Source organism: Ornithorhynchus anatinus, chromosome Y5, assembly GCF_004115215.2.
Source record: "Ornithorhynchus anatinus isolate Pmale09 chromosome Y5, mOrnAna1.pri.v4, whole genome shotgun sequence".
Classification (NCBI taxonomy): domain Eukaryota; kingdom Metazoa; phylum Chordata; class Mammalia; order Monotremata; family Ornithorhynchidae; genus Ornithorhynchus; species Ornithorhynchus anatinus.
The window spans coordinates 1,262,746-1,278,046 of NC_053179.1; the positions used below are offsets into that span (position 1 = coordinate 1,262,746).

Here is a 15,301-nt window from a genome sequence, read left to right on the forward strand (position 1 = left end):
GAAGGGGGGCAAGCCGATTTGGTGCTTTCAAGCCGATTTGGTGCTTTCAAGCCAATGGTGAAGAGTTTTGGCTTAGTGCTAGATGCTTGCTTTGAAACCCCCTGAGTTTCTTGAGGAGTGGGGCATATGATCTGAACGTTTTTGAAGGAAAATGATTCACACAGCAGAATGGAGTAGGGATTGGATGTGGGAGAGAACGACAGGAGACAGGGAGGTAAGCAAGGAGGCTGATACAGTAATCAAGGTGGGATAAGAACAAGTGCTTGCATTAATGTAGGTTAGCACATTTGGATGGAGAGGAAGGGCGGATTTTGGTGATGTTGTGAACGTAGAACTGAACAGAATTTAGTGATGGCTTGAATTTGTAGACGGAACGAGACAGAGGAGTCAAGAATAATATCAAGGATATGGGCTGGTGCCAGCAACAGTGATGGGTGTCAGGGGGAGTTCAGGGTTTGGTTGTGAGAAGATAAGGAGTTCAGTTTTAGCCATATAAAGTTTGAGGTGATGGAAGGAAATCCAGGTAGAAATGTCTTGAAGGAAGGAGGAAGTGCGAGCTGCAGAGAGGTAGAGAGATCACGGCTGGGAGATGTAGATTTGGGGTCATCAGCAAAGAGGTGTAGTTGAAGCTGTGTGACGTGAATAAATTTTCCAAGGAATGGAAATAGAAGGGGACCCAGAATGAACTGAGAGACACCCACGGTCAGGGGATGGGAGGTGGAGGAGGAGCCCACAAAAAAGACTGAGAAACGCGGCCCAGAGAGATACGAGGAGAAATTGAAGAGGACAGTGTCAGTGAAGCCGAGGTTGGATATCGTTTCCCAGCAGAAGGGAGTGGGTCACAGTGTCAGAGGCCAGTTTGAGCGGTTGAAGAGGATTAGGATGGAGTAAGAGGCCATAGGATTTGGCAAGAAGGAGATCACTGGTAACCTTTGGAGGGGGGTTTCTGGGGAGCGAAGGGACGGAAGCCCAGATTGGAGGGAGTCAAGGGAGAATTAAAGGAGAGGACCTTGATGCAGCAGGTGTAGGCAACTTGTTCAAGGATTTTGGAGAGGAATGGTAGGAGGGAGGTGGGGGTGATAACTAGAGGGAGCCCATGGGATCAAGGGGGATTTTTTTTAGGAAAGGAGAGATATGGGCATGTTTAAAAGTAGTGGGGAAGAAGCCATTGGAGAGTAAACAGCTGAAGAATGGCAGTTAGGGAGAGAAGAAGAGAGGGGGCAAGTGTTTTGATGAGGCGCGTAGGAAATGGGTCTGATGCATAGGTGGAGGGGGGGTGGATTATGAGAGAAGGCTGGAGATTTCCTCTAGAGATGCCTCTCCCTCCTTTCTTCCCTCCCTCCCTCCCTCCCACCGCTCTTTGCATCCATCCCGCAGCCCAGCAAGATCCCAGGCTCCCCCGCTGTGGGGTAGGAGGAAGAGGGAGGGAGAGATGGGAGGTGCCGGAGCCCTTCCCACAGCCTCAATCTTTGCCTGTCCATCATCGAGAGGCACTGGGTAGTCAGAGGCCCCTCCCTCTGGCTTCGATTTTAGGCCTCCCGTGTGAGGGGAGTCAAGGGGCCAGAGGGGTTCGTGGGTCCCTTCCCCAGCACAGATCCTAGGTCACTGGTGGGGTTGGGGGGTGCAGAGACGCTCCCGTCCCCTTGATTCAGTTTTTCAGCCCCATGGCTTTCCAAGTGGGCAGTGGAAAGGTCAGCGGTCTTTCCTTCGGGTGCCAACTTGGGCCCCGGTGTCAGGAAGAGGGAGACGGGCCAAAGGGCTTAGCCTTCCTTCCCTTCTGGTGCACCCTAGACCTGCTGCAGGCGGGGAGAGGGAGAGGATGGAGTCAGTGACCTTCCACTTTGAGTGTGGGTCTGGATGAGCTTTTAATCCCCTGCTTTCCAACGAGGTAACTGAGAACATACAGAAAAATTAAGTGACTTGACTGAGGTCACGCAGCAGACAAGTGCACAGCTGGGGATTAAATCCCAGGTCTCCTGGACAACCAGTCCCATGTTCCATCTACTATGTCATATCCGTTCTCATTTCAGGAGAGGAAACCGAACCAGCAGACTTAAAATGCAGCTCTGGCTTATAAATGGCAAAGGGAAAGAAAAACAAAGTTCAAGCCTACTCCTAAAATTACTTTCTACAGCACCAGTTTTTCAACTCTCCAATCTTTCATCTTTTCCTCCGATTCTCTCCTTGACCCCCCCTCAATCTGGCTTCCATCTCCTTCGGCTCACCACAGAAACGGCTGTCCTCAAAGGTCCACAAAAGATTTCTTTCTTGCCAAATCCAAAAGCCTTTACTTCATCCTAATATCCTGAACGCCTCAGTTGGCTTCAACACTGTCAACAACCTGGAAACATTATAATAATAATAATAATAATAATAATGTTGGTATTTGTTAAGCGCTTACTACGTGCAGAGCACTGTTCTAAGCGCTGGGATGGATACAGGGTCATCAGGTTGTCCCACGTGAGGCTCACAGTCTTCATCCCATTTTGCAGATGAGGTAACTGAGGCCCAGAGAAGTGAAGTGACTTGCCCACAATCACACAGCTGCCAAGTGGCAGAGTTGGGATTTGAACCCATGACCTCTGACTCCCAAGCCCGGGCTCTTTCCACTGAGGCACGCTGCTTCTCAAAATACGTATTCTCCCCGTCGGGGAATCAAACCCCGGTCTCCCACGTGAGAGGCGGGGATACTCACCACTATACTAACGAGGGTCATATTTATTGACCACTTACTGTGTATAGAGCACAATATTAAGCACTTTGGAGAGTGCAATATAACAATAAACAAACCTATTCCCTGCCCATAGTGAGCTTACAATCTAGGGGGGAGACAGATATTGATACAAATAAATAAGTAAATTACAGATATGTACATAAGTGCTATCAGGTTGGCTGGGGAACGAATCAAGGGAGCAAGTCATGGAGTGGAGAAGAGGAAAGCAGGGCTTAGTCAGGGAAGGCCTGTTGCATGAGATGTGCCTTCAATAAGGTTTTGAAGAGGGGAGTCACTGTCAGATCTGGGGAGGAAAGGCATTCCAGGCCAGGGCAGCACAGGGCGAGGAGTTGGTGGTGAGATAGACGAGATGGAGGAACAGTGAGAGGGTTAGCAGTAGAGGAACAAAGAGTGCAGGGGAGAGTAACAAGGTAGGAGGGGCAAGGAGAACTGACTGCTTTGAAGGTCAAAGCTGAGTTTTTGTATGATATGGAGGTGGATGGGCAACCACCGGAGTTTCTTGAGGAGTGTTCGAAACATGACCTCAGCGTTTTTGTAGAAAACTGATTCAGGCAGCAGAGTGAAGTATGGACTGGGATGGGGAGAGACAGGAAGCTGGGAGGTCAGCAAGGACTGAATGAAATAGTCAAGGTGGACAGAATGAGTGATTGCATTAAATGTGATGGAGAGGAAAGGTAGATTTCAGTGGTGTTGTGAAGGTGTAAGCAACAGAATTTCCTGATGCATTGAATATGGCAGGCTGAATGACAGAGAAGTCAAGGATAACACCCAGGTTACAGGCTTGTGAGATGGAAGGATGATGGTTCTCCTTATTTTCCCACCCAAACCCTTTTCTCCTCCTGACTTTGCCATCACTAAACAGCACCCACCATCCTCCCTGTCTCATAAGCCCGAAACCTTGGGTTATCCTTGTCTCCTCTGTCATTAAACCTACATTTTCAATCTACCATTAAATCCTCTTGGTTCAACCTGCACACCTCTAAAATCTGCCCTTTCCTCTCCACACAAAATTATTACATTAATCCAAGCACTTGTACTATCTCACTTTGATTATTTTATCAACCTCCTAGCTGACCTCCCTGCCTCCTGTCTCTCCCAAAGGTCATACTCTGATCTGCTGCTAACATCTTTTTTTTTTTACAAAACCACTGAGTCCATGTTTTTTCCCTCTCCTCAAGAACCTCCAGTGGTTGCCCACCCGGAAACTCCCTACCATCGGCTTTCAAGGACTCAGTCACCTTGCCCCTTCCTACCTCACCTCACTACTCCTACTATAACTGTAACCAGCCTACATACTTCACTCCATGAATGCCAACATTCTCAGTGTACCTCAATCTCATCCATCTTACTGCTGACCTCTCACCCACATCCTCCCCCTAATCTGGAACTCCTTCCATTTTCATAACCAATAGACAGTTAGTCTCCCACCTTCAAAGCTTTATTGAAGGCACATCTCCTCCAGGAGGCCTTTATTGACTAGGTCTTCGTTCCTTTTCTCCCTCTCCCTTCTGTGTTGTCCTGATTTTCTCCCTTTATTCACTGCCCCCTCAACCTCACAGCACTTATTTCCATAGCCATCATCCCTTCTCCCTTCCACCCTCCCTCTGTCTCTCCCTCCCTTCCTTCTTTCCTTCTGTGTCTGTCTCCCTCTATAGACTATAAGCTCCTTGAGAGAACAAGGAATATATTATACTGTACTCTCACAAGCACTTAATACAGTTCTCTTTACAGAGTAACTACTCAATAAAATATGATCAATTGACTAACTGATTAAAGAAGCAAGACTGTGTTCAGTTCATCGTCTGCTAGGCTCCACATTGCTATAGGGTTTAGCACTGAAGTTTTCAAAAGTTGCTTCCAAGTTCCTACTCTCACCTGCTTAGAGAAGCAGGATGGCCTTGTGAAATAGCACAGGCCTTGGAGCCAGGAGACCTGAATTCTAATTTCAGTTCCACAAACTGACTGTTGTGTGACCTTGGGCAAATCACGTAACTTCTCTGTGCCTCACTTTTCTCACTGGTAAAAATGAACTTGGGCTTCCAAGCACACTGTAAATGGTAAGTTCCAAACTTGTTTTGCAAAAAACGAGTAATAGAAAAAATATTTATACATGAAACCATTACCATGTCATTGAATTCCCAAGACCCAAATCATAATAAAAGAATATCACTAATCCACGGTGCTCTGCCCACAGGAAGAACTCAAATAAATACTACTGATGATGATGAAGTTCTGAAATGGCAGTTGAGGGATTAGAAACTTGTTAAAAGGCTTTTTGTCTTGATTCGTGTTATAGACATAATATCTTCATTACCATTCAGCTGGAGGGGACATTAAGCAGACAGGACCATTACCTTCCCTGTCACTCAAGAGAGGAGACATGGCATTACACTTGACTCATCTCTCTTATTCCATCCACATATTCAATCTGCCATGAAATCAGTTGGTTCTGTTTTCCCAACAACCCTAGAATCACCCTTTTCTCTTCTCCAAACTGCTTCCAAGTGGATCCGTGCACTTCATTATTTCCCTCCTTGACTATTTGCTGACATTCCTCCTGCTTTTTGCCTCTCCTCTTCCTGTTCATATTTGATTCTGCTGTCTCGTTCAATTTTCTGGAAAACAGTTCAGAGTGCCTCCATCCTCAGAAATCTCCAGTGGTTGCCCAAGCAACCTCTGCATCACTAATTCATTCATTCAATAGCATTTATTGAGCACCTATTATGTGCAGAGCACTGTACTAAGCACTTGGAATGTACAAATCGGCAGCAGATACAGATGGGCTTACGGTCTAATTGGGGGAGGACAGACAGACAAAAACAGTAGCAGTAAATAGAATCAAAGGGATGTACATCTCATTAAAACAATAGCAATAAACAGAATCAAGGGGATGTACATCTCATTAACAAAATCAATAGGGTAATAAAAAATATGTACAAATGAACGGACGAGCACAGTGCTGAGGGGAGGGAAGGGAGGGGGAGGAGCAGAGGGAAAGCGGGGGAAAAGGGGACTTAGCTGAGGGGAGGTGAAGGGGAGGTAGAGAGGCAGTAGAGGGAGCAGAGGGAAAAGGGGAAGCTCAGTCTGGGAAGGCCTCTTGGAGGAGGTGAGCTCTCAGTAGGGCTTTGAAGAAGGGAACAAAATTAGTTTGGCAGAGGTGAGGAGGGAGGATATACCAGGACAGCAGGAGGTCGTGGCCCAGGGTTTGACAGCAGGATAGGAGAGAACGGGGAACGGTGAGGAGGTGGGCGGCAGAGGAGCGGAGCCTACGGGCTGGGCGGCAGAAAGAGAGAAGGGAGGAGAGCTAGGAGGGGGCAAGGTGATGGACAGCTTTGTAGCCTAGAGTGAGAAGTTTTTGTTTTCATACGGAGGTTGATAGGCAACACTGGAGGGTTTTGAGAAGGGGAGTGACATGCCCAGAGCGTTTCTGCAGGAAGATGAACTGTGCAGCGGAAAGAAGAATAGACTGGAGCGGGGAGAGACAGGAGGAAGGGAGATCAGAGAGAAGGCTGACACAATAATCTAGCAGGATATCATGAGAGCCTGTACCAGTAAGATAGCCGTTTGGGTGGAGAGGAAAGGGCGGGATCTTGGCGATATTACAAAGGTGAGGACGGTAGGCCTTGGGTGACGGATTGGATGTGTGGGCGTGACCGAGAGAGCCGAGTCAAAGATGACATTGAGGTTGTGGGCTTGAGAGACAGAAGGGTGGTCGTACCCTCCCACTGTGATAGGGAAGTCAGGAAGAAGACCGAGCTTGGGAGGGAAGATAAGGACCTCAGTTTGGACATGTTGAGTTTTAGGTGGCGGGGAGACATCCAGGTGGAGATGTCCTGGAGGCAGGAGGAGATACGAGCCTGAAGGGAGGGGGAGAGGACAGGGGTAGAGTTGTAGATTTATGCATCATCTTCATAGAGATGATAGTTGAAGCCGTGAGAGCGAATGAGTTCACCGAGGGAGTGAGTGTATATAGAGAACAGAAGAGGGCTAAGAACTGACCCTTGAGGAATCCCAACAGTTAGAAGATGAGAGGAGGAGGAGGAGTCTGCGAAGGAGACCGAGAGTGAACGGCCAGAGAGATAAGAGGAGAACCAGGAGAGGATGGAGTCCGTGAAGCCAAGGTGAGATCAGGTGTGGAGGAGAAGGGGATGGTCGACAGTGTCAAAGGCAGCTGAGAGGTCAAGGAGGATTAGAATAGAGTAGGAGCCACTGGATTTGGCAAGAAGGAGGTCATGGGTGACCTTTGAGAGGGCAGTCTCGGTAGACTGGAGGCGACGGAAGCCAGATCGGAGGGGATCCAGGAGAGAATGGGGGTTAAGGAATTCTAGGCAGCAAGTGTAGATGACTCTTCTAGGAGCTTGGAAAGGAAGGGTAGTAGGAGATAGGGTGATAAGTGGAAGGAGAAGTGGGGTCGAGAGAGGGTTTTTTTTAGGATGGGGGAGACATGGGCATGTTTGAAGGGCAGAGGGAAGAAACCATTGGAGAGTGAGCAGTTAAAAACAGAAGTTAGGAGGGAGGAGGGAAGGGGCGATGGTTTTTATAAGGTGAGCAGTAATGGGGTCGAAGCACAGGTGAAGGGGGTGGCACTTGCGAGGAGGGAGATCTTCTCTGAGGATACTGCAGGGAAAGATGGGAAAGTAGGGGTGAGGGTGGGGGGGTGGGAGGCAGAATGGGGAGGGGTGACTTTGGGGAGTTCAGACCTGATTGCGTTAATTTTCGTGATGAAGTAGGTGACCAGATGGTTGGGGGTGGGGGATGGGGGAGGGGAGGAACAGGGGGCCTGAGGAGAGAACTAAAGGTCCGGAACAATTGATGGGGGTGACGGGCTTGGGTGTCAATGAGGAAGAAAAGAAGTTTTGCCTGGCGGGGGAGAGGGCAGAGTTAAGGCAGGAAAGGATAAATTTACAATGGATAAGGCTGGCTTGGTGCTTGGACCTTCGCCACCCAGCGCTCAGCAGCTCGAGCATAGGAGCGTAGGACGCGGACAGAGGCAGTGACCCAGGGCTGTGGGTTAGTGGAGCGAGAGCGGCGGAGGGAAAGGGGGGCAGAGAGAGGTGAGATGAGTAGAGAGGGTGGAGCTGAGAGCGGTAACCTGATCACCGAGAGTGGGAAGAGAGGACGGGGGGCAAGGTGGGGGAGAGATGCTTTTGGAGAGATGGATGGGATCAAGGGAGCGGAGAGGTCTTTGCATCAAACTGCATCAAACTCCCTAACTTCAGCTTTAAGCTTTAATCAGCTTTCTCCCTTCCTCAGTGACTCTCTGTTACATACATACATACAGCCTGCATATTTTGCTCCGGTACAACTAACCTACTCTCTGTACCTCAGTTTCGTCTATCCCACCATCAACTGCTTGCCCACATTACCCTTTGGGCCTCCCTCGCCCACAGTATTTATGTACATATCTGGAAATTAATCATTTATATTAATGTTGGTCTGCCCCTTAGTTCATTTATTCAATCGTATTCATTCAATCATATTTATTGAGTGCTTTACTATGTGCAGAGCACTGTACTAAGCGCTTGGAATGCACAATTTGGCAACAGATAGAACAATCCCTGCCCAACAATGGACTCATAGTCTCAAGGGAGGAGACAGACAACAAAACAAAATAGAACAAAACAAAACAAGCAGTCTGGTGTCAATATCATCACGGTAAATAGAATCATAGATATATATACACATCAGTAACAAAATTAATGGAGTAATAAATAATACTTACAAATATACACAAGTGCTGGGGGGAGGAGGGGAAGAGCAGAGGGCGGAGGAGGAGCAAAGGGAAAGGGAGGGCTCAGTCTGGGAAGGCTACCTGGAGGAGGTGAGCTCTCCGTAGGGTTTTGAAGAGGGAAGAGAGCTAGTTGGGCAGATGTGAGGAGGGAGGGCATTCCACAGTAGTAAGAATATTAACTGGTTTTTATTAACCAAACTTAATAGTTTATTAACCAGGCAAAACAGAATGAAAAGATGGATCAAAAATATCAGTAAATCCAGCAAGGCAACATAATATAGAAGCAGCATGGCTTAGTGGAAGGAGCACAGGTTTGGGAGTCAGAGGACAAGGGTTATAATTGCAGCTGCACCAACTGTCTGCTGTATGACCTTGGGCAAGCACCACTTAACGTTCTGTGTCTCAGTTACCTCAACTGTAAAATGGGGATTAAGACTATGAGCCCTAAGTGGGACAACGTGATTACCTTGTTTCTTCCCTAGCACTTAGAACAGTGCTTGAAACCTAGTAAGCATTTAGCAAATAACATGATTATTATTATTATATTATTATTAACACCAATGTGGAAACTCTGCCACTGGCAGTTAAAATGAAAATCACAGAATCTCTTTGATTCTTCATTTTTTGTCTGGGAAATGGGGAAAATAACTGTCTTTCTACATGCCTCAAAAGTTGTTTTGAAGGCAAAATTATTAACTCAGTGAAGTAACGTGGCCTAGTGGATACAGCACAAGAACGAGAGTCCAGAAGTTCATGGGTTCTAATCCCAGCTCGGCCACTTGTCTGCTGTGTGACCTACGGCAAGTCACTTCACTTCCCTGAGCTTCAGTTACTTGGTTTACCCCTGTAAAATGGGATGGAGACTGTGAGCTCCACGTAGGACAGGGACTTGGTCCAACCTTCTACGCTTCTAACCACCCCAGCACTTATACAATGCTTGGCACATAGTAATTGCTTAAAATATCGTAATTATTATTAAACTCATTAGTCATGGGAATGAGTATTTTAAAGGGCACTAAGTACCCCCTACAAAACAGTTCTGCTGCAAGCTACCTGAATAAGGAATTCTCAGATCTACAAAATAATTTGTTTCCCATGCAAGAATAGGTTGAAAATGCAAACTTTAAAAAAAGACATACTGTGAGACTTTTACAGAGATATGTCAACTCAAGAACAACTAATAAAATCGTTTTGCAGTTTAAGAAACAGTAAAATTTGTCAAACATATAACCTCTCATTTTGGGGGAATTTCTGTAGATCTTTCACAGAAAAGATCTATTTGTTTATCAATTCACAAATGCAGCCCATACAGTCAAGTATGCCTTAAAGCATTAATATTTCATAAAGAACTACTGTATAATAAAAATTACAATTGAGGTCATTTAGCCTTAGCGCCCTACGTTATTGATTCCAAAGAAAAAATACTTTGCTAACACTAGCAAAGTATTCTGCTAGCTTTCCCAAATGCAATTAAAAGGGGAAAAACAAATCCCACAGCACACAGCCGAAAATGAATCCTTCTTACTAGTTTTATTTCTGCCCCATTTATTCCTAAAATAAATCCACGAAACAAAACCACCACTATTACAGCTCGGCATATACTAGTACATTGTTTCCACATTTTGTTCTCCAAAATTGGAGTACTAAACATTTACACACCTTTAGTCGGGAGGCCTTTCTCCCTCTAAATTAGGAGTAACGTTCAGAATATTTTGAACAACGTACCGAAAACCTCCAACACTCAGTCATGGATCAGAGACCTCGCATCTTGGATCTTTTAAAGTGTGCTTCCTTAAGTGAAACTTACACCCACTCTGTCCTCTGCAGAACCCGAAAAAAGGGTTGGGGACTGATAGAGAATAGGAGTTTAGGCAGAATGAAAGAACAAGAGCAATAGTGGTAGTATTATTGTTCCAAAGTGTACGAGTGATGCTTGAGCAGCTTCCCTTTGCTGCTTCTCTTGGGTCCTCCAGTTCATAGTATCATAGGAGCTGACAGACCTCCCTGGTTCCAGTTCTTCCTGTTACTCTCGCTTCCGAGGGTCCCCAAACCCATCGCCAGTCTCTTTACTCCTAGTCTAAAGATGGGCCCTAGGGGCAGAGGAATGGAGAAGGTAGGGAAAGGTCAGGGAAAGGAGTTCCGGATTGGGGGGAGGCAGTAGTAAAAGAAAAGGGAGCTGAGGAGCAGATTGGAGATAGGGAAGAATGAGCTGACCTGCTGGAGCCTCCGGGTCGCCGACCAGTGAGGGCTGGGAAACAGTCCTGTCGGGGAAACGGGGAAGAAAATTCCGTTCTCTGAGTCCCTGGCAAAAGAGGCACAGTAAATCTAGCCGGAGTTTAAAACAAAGAGACGGAAATGAACGAAGCTGAAGCTGCGCATCTGGGAAGGCTTATTTGGAGCATGCGCACTGCGCCTCCCTGGCACCCACTATGGAGGACAGGAAATTAGGGGAAGTAGCTAGGTAAGAGACGAGTATTGATTCATTCACTCATTCAATCAGTCCTATTTGAGTGCTTACTGTGTGCAAAACACTGTACCAAGAACTTGGGAGAGTACAGTGTAACAGACCCACAGTGAGATTACAGTCTAGAGGGAGAGACAAACATTAATATAAATAAATAAAAGATAAATGCATAAATAAATAAATTACAGATATATCTATATGTACTGTGGGGATGGGAGGGAGGATGAATGAAGGAGCAAATAAGAGCGATGCAAAAGGGAGTGAGAGAAAAGAGGGCTTAGTCAGGGAAGGCTTCTTGTAGGAGATGTGCCTTCAGTGAGACTTTGAAATAGAGGAGAGCAATTATGTGTCTGTTATGGCGAGGGGGGGACGTAGGTTGCATTGGAATAGGACAGTAACGAGGTGAGTAGGAGGGGGCAAGGGGATCGACTGCTTTAATGCCAATGATGAGGGGTTTCTGTTTGTAGAGGTGAATGGGCAACCACAGGAGTTCCTTGAGGAGTGGAGCAAACATGGTCTGAACGTTTTTGAACGAAAATTATTCGGGCAGCAGAATGGAGTATGAACTGGAATGGAAAGGGAATGAAGGCAGAGAGGTCAGCAAAGCGGCTGCTATAAATAGGAGTTAAGGCAATACTTGATGTGACTAACAGTGAATATGTGAGTAGTACCTCAAATCTTGGTTTCCAACTTAAGGTGAACATATAAGAAGGTGGCCCATATCTTTCTCCTTATCTCAGCAGTCCCCTTGAGATTGTTACCTCATTGATTACCAACCCTGTTGCACTATACTCTCCCAAGCACTTAGTAAAGTGCTCTGCACACAGTGAGCAGTCAATAAATACGAATGATTATGAAAACAGCATAATAATAATAATAATAATGTTGGTATTTGTTAAACGCTTACTATGTGCCGAACACTGTTCTAAGCGCTGCGGTAGACATAGGGGAATCAGGTTGTCCCACGTGGGGCTCACAGTCTTAATCCCCATTTTACAGATGAGGGAACTGAAGCACAGAGAAGTTAAGTGGCAAGTGGCAGAGCTGGGATTCAAACTCATGAGCCCTGACTCCAAAGCTCATGCTCTTTCCACTGAGCCACGCTGCTTCTCAAGCATAACTGACTTGCACTACAGAAGTAGCGTAATATGCTGTGATATGCACTGATTGTTCGGGTAATATGAAATCTGAGCTTTGTTTAGAATGACGTAGAGCCTCTGGTGTCATTCTTGCAATACTTAGGAAAGTTTAAGGAAGTGTTTTCCCCACCTCCCAACAAATAAAGAGACCTACCTCTCCAGCAAACAGAACTTGAGTTCAGGAGCACTTCCTCAGAAGCAAGAAAAATGATCTGTATCTTCAAGCAGTAGTATTTATTGAGCACCTACTATGTGCTGGGCACAGTACTTGTCACTTGGAAAAGTGCAGTGCAACAGAGTTGGTTGACAAGATCTCTGTCCTCAATCAGTTTAGAATCTAATGGGGAAGACAGTGTGAAATTTACAAATAAAATATTCAAAAGATCTTGAAAATATACATGAACAAAATTGTGATGGGAAATTACATGATATAGAAGGGTGTACTATTACCATACTTACCACTCTCCAGTCCCTTCTGCAACTTTCTGCCCACGTGGGATTCACAGTTTAAGGGGGAGGGAGACTAGGTATTGAATCCCCGTTTTACAGATGAGGAAACTGAGACCCAGGGAGGTGAAGTGACTTGCTGTCAAACCCTGAAAAATTGGGTTCGGAACCCAAATTTGGGATGTGCCAGTCAGACAGAGAGATTACGGTAGTGACTAGAGAATAATGCTTAGGCAAGTGATTTCTTAAGCTGTCATGCACAACCTCCAAGTAGTCTTGTCGTATGCCTTTGAGTCGTCTCCCACCCATAATGACTCCATGGGCTCATCTCTCCCAGAACGCACTTTATCCACCTGGGAATCCAGTCGACATTGGGACAGATTCCTGTGGAACTACAACAATATCCCACTGGCAAGCAATACGTCAAAGCGAACAGTGACCAACCCAAACGTCACTCTTCTCTAGCAATGCCCCGAGATATTGGGTTGGGAGTGACTATTCACATATCAGCTAAAATGTTACATGTCAGACTTTCACTGGCAATTCCAGAGGCCAGTGGGGCTGGGCTTGATGCTCTCCCGGGCTGTCCTGTGTGTCAGTTGCTCAGGTGTAGATTTGACTAGACTTCTCCACAAAGCCAAGTCATCATTCATGTCAAAGACCCTCGCTAGCAAGGTTGGAGAGCCAAGCTATCGTCTGGCAGACCCCATCAGGTAGTTCCCATCAGACAGGCCCTGTCAGACACAGTCCAGAAGAGCTTTGGTGTAAATGTCTTCCCCGTGGAAACTCCTTTGCTGCATTTATTTTGGGCAATAATAATAATAATGTTGGTATTTGTTAAGCGCTTACTATGTGCAGAGCACTGTTCTAAGCGCTGGGGTAGATACAGGGTAATCAGGTTGTCCCACGTGAGGCTCACAGTCTTCATCCCCATTTTACAGATGAAGTAACTGAGGCACAGAGAAGTTAAGTGACTTGCCCACAGTCACATAGCTGACAAGTGGCAGAGCCCGCATTCTAACCCATGACCTCTGACTCCCAAGCCCGGACTCTTTCCACTGAGCCACGCTGCTTCTCTAATTCATGTGGTAGAGGGTAGAGAGATTGGGAGTTGGTAAAAAGTTTAGTCCCCATGGTCAAGCTTTAACCCTGCTCATATAGAGAGGTACCTAGCAAATGTCATCATTAGTAGTAGTATTACTATCACTGAATATGTATACTGATTAGCTGTGTTGAGTTCCACCCAGGAAAACGGCAACTGGCAAGGCCAGGATCCACTTTATCAGCAACCTTAGCAACAACTAATCCCCGACTGCCACCCTTAGACCTGAGATCCCACATTATCAGCAATCCTGGCAGCAGTGAATTACTGGCTGTAACCTATGACCTTGAAACCCAACACCTACGCTTGCTGAAGACTTATCAGCCACAGAGTGTCCGCTGGATGACCCAAAGCTGATATGGAGCAGCATGGTTCAGTGGAAAGAGCCCGGGCTTGGGAGTCAGAGGTCATGGGTTCTAATTCCAGCTCTGCCGCTTGCCAGCTGTGTGACTTAGGGCACGTCACTTCACTTCTCTGGGCCTCAGTTACCTCATCTGTAAAATGGGGATGAAAACTGTGAGCCCGACGTGGGACAACCTGATGACCTTGTATCCTCCCAGCGCTTAGAACAGTGCTCTGCACACAGTAAGCGCTTAACAAATACCACTATTATTATTATTATTAATTGAGGAGCTTGGTGTGTAATGAGAGGGTAATGAAGACAACCACAAGCAGGGGTGGAGTGACACGTGATATGCCAATCCAGTGCACGAAAAATGGGATTTGAGGGGAGGGGTCGGACTAGAGGAAGGGAGTTGGTGCTGTGCCACACAGGGAAGTGGGACCAATGGGAAATAAAAGGATGGACTCATCCTCAGTTCTTTGTCTTTGGCTACCAAAGAGTCACTGATCTCTTGTTGCAACAAAATGAATAATAGGCTGGCCTAACCTGATTCATTACTTGGGATATTTTCCAACATCCCCTTTATCTATGCCATCCAATACATCCTTGGGCCATATCTACAAACCGCAGCCTTCTTGCCACAAACTGCAAGTCCTTCGTTGTACCAAAAATTTCCCCATAATAATAATAATTGTGGTATTTTTTAATAATAATGTTGGTATTTGTTAAGTGCTTACTATGTGCAGAGCACTGTTCTAAGCGCTGGGGGAGCTACAGGTTCATCAGGTTGTCCCACGTGAGGCTCACAGTTAATCCCCATTTTACAGATGAGGAGGAAGGGCATTCCAGGTCAATGGTAGGACATGGGCCAGGGGTCAACGGTGGGACAGGCAAGATCGAGGCATCGTGAGGAGGTTAGCGGCAGAGGAGCGGAGTCGGTGGGGTGGGCTGAAGAAGAGAAGGGAGAAGGGAGATGACGTAGGAGGGGGCCAGGGGATGGAGAGCTTTGAAGCCAGGAGTGAGGAGTTTTTACTTCATGCAATGGTTGATAGGCAACCAGTGGAGGTTTTTGAGGAGGGGCGTGATATGCCCAGAAGGTTTCTGTAATAATGAATGAATGAAAAGCCAAGCTGAGCTTTTTACTGTATATTGGGCACGGAATTCAGTGCTTGGGGAAGCACCACACAACAGTAAACATTGACATTCTCTGCCCACAGTGAGCTCACAGTCTAGCGTGGGGGAGACAGACATCAATACAAGGAAATCAAATTACAGATGTGAACATATGTGCTTTGGGTCCAGGAGGGGAAAGAGCAAATGGAGAAAGTCAGGGCAATGCAG

The 15,301-nt window shown here is 46.5% G+C and overlaps 2 protein-coding genes across 3 annotated transcripts in view; one reads left to right on the plus strand and one right to left on the minus strand.

The window, feature by feature from the left end:
- LOC114808764 (polycomb group RING finger protein 3-like) overlaps positions 1 to 10,825 on the minus strand; it is a 148,773-nt gene extending 137,948 nt beyond the window's left edge. Inside the window, exon 1 of one of the 2 annotated variants that reach the window (XM_029056624.2) lies at positions 10,680 to 10,825. Coding sequence is in view for 1 of the 2 variants with exons in the window: in XM_029056622.2 (XP_028912455.1) it covers positions 10,191 to 10,214 (24 nt within the window). In the remaining variant the exon portion in view is untranslated. Of the gene's footprint in view, positions 1 to 10,190; positions 10,523 to 10,679 lie in introns of those variants that run through there. The other variant, XM_029056622.2, reaches the window with a different exon arrangement.
- The window catches only part of LOC114808763 (elongation factor 2-like), a 53,420-nt gene that overhangs the window by 26,767 nt on the left and 11,352 nt on the right, over positions 1 to 15,301 (plus strand). The gene's annotated exons all lie outside the window — the stretch shown is intronic.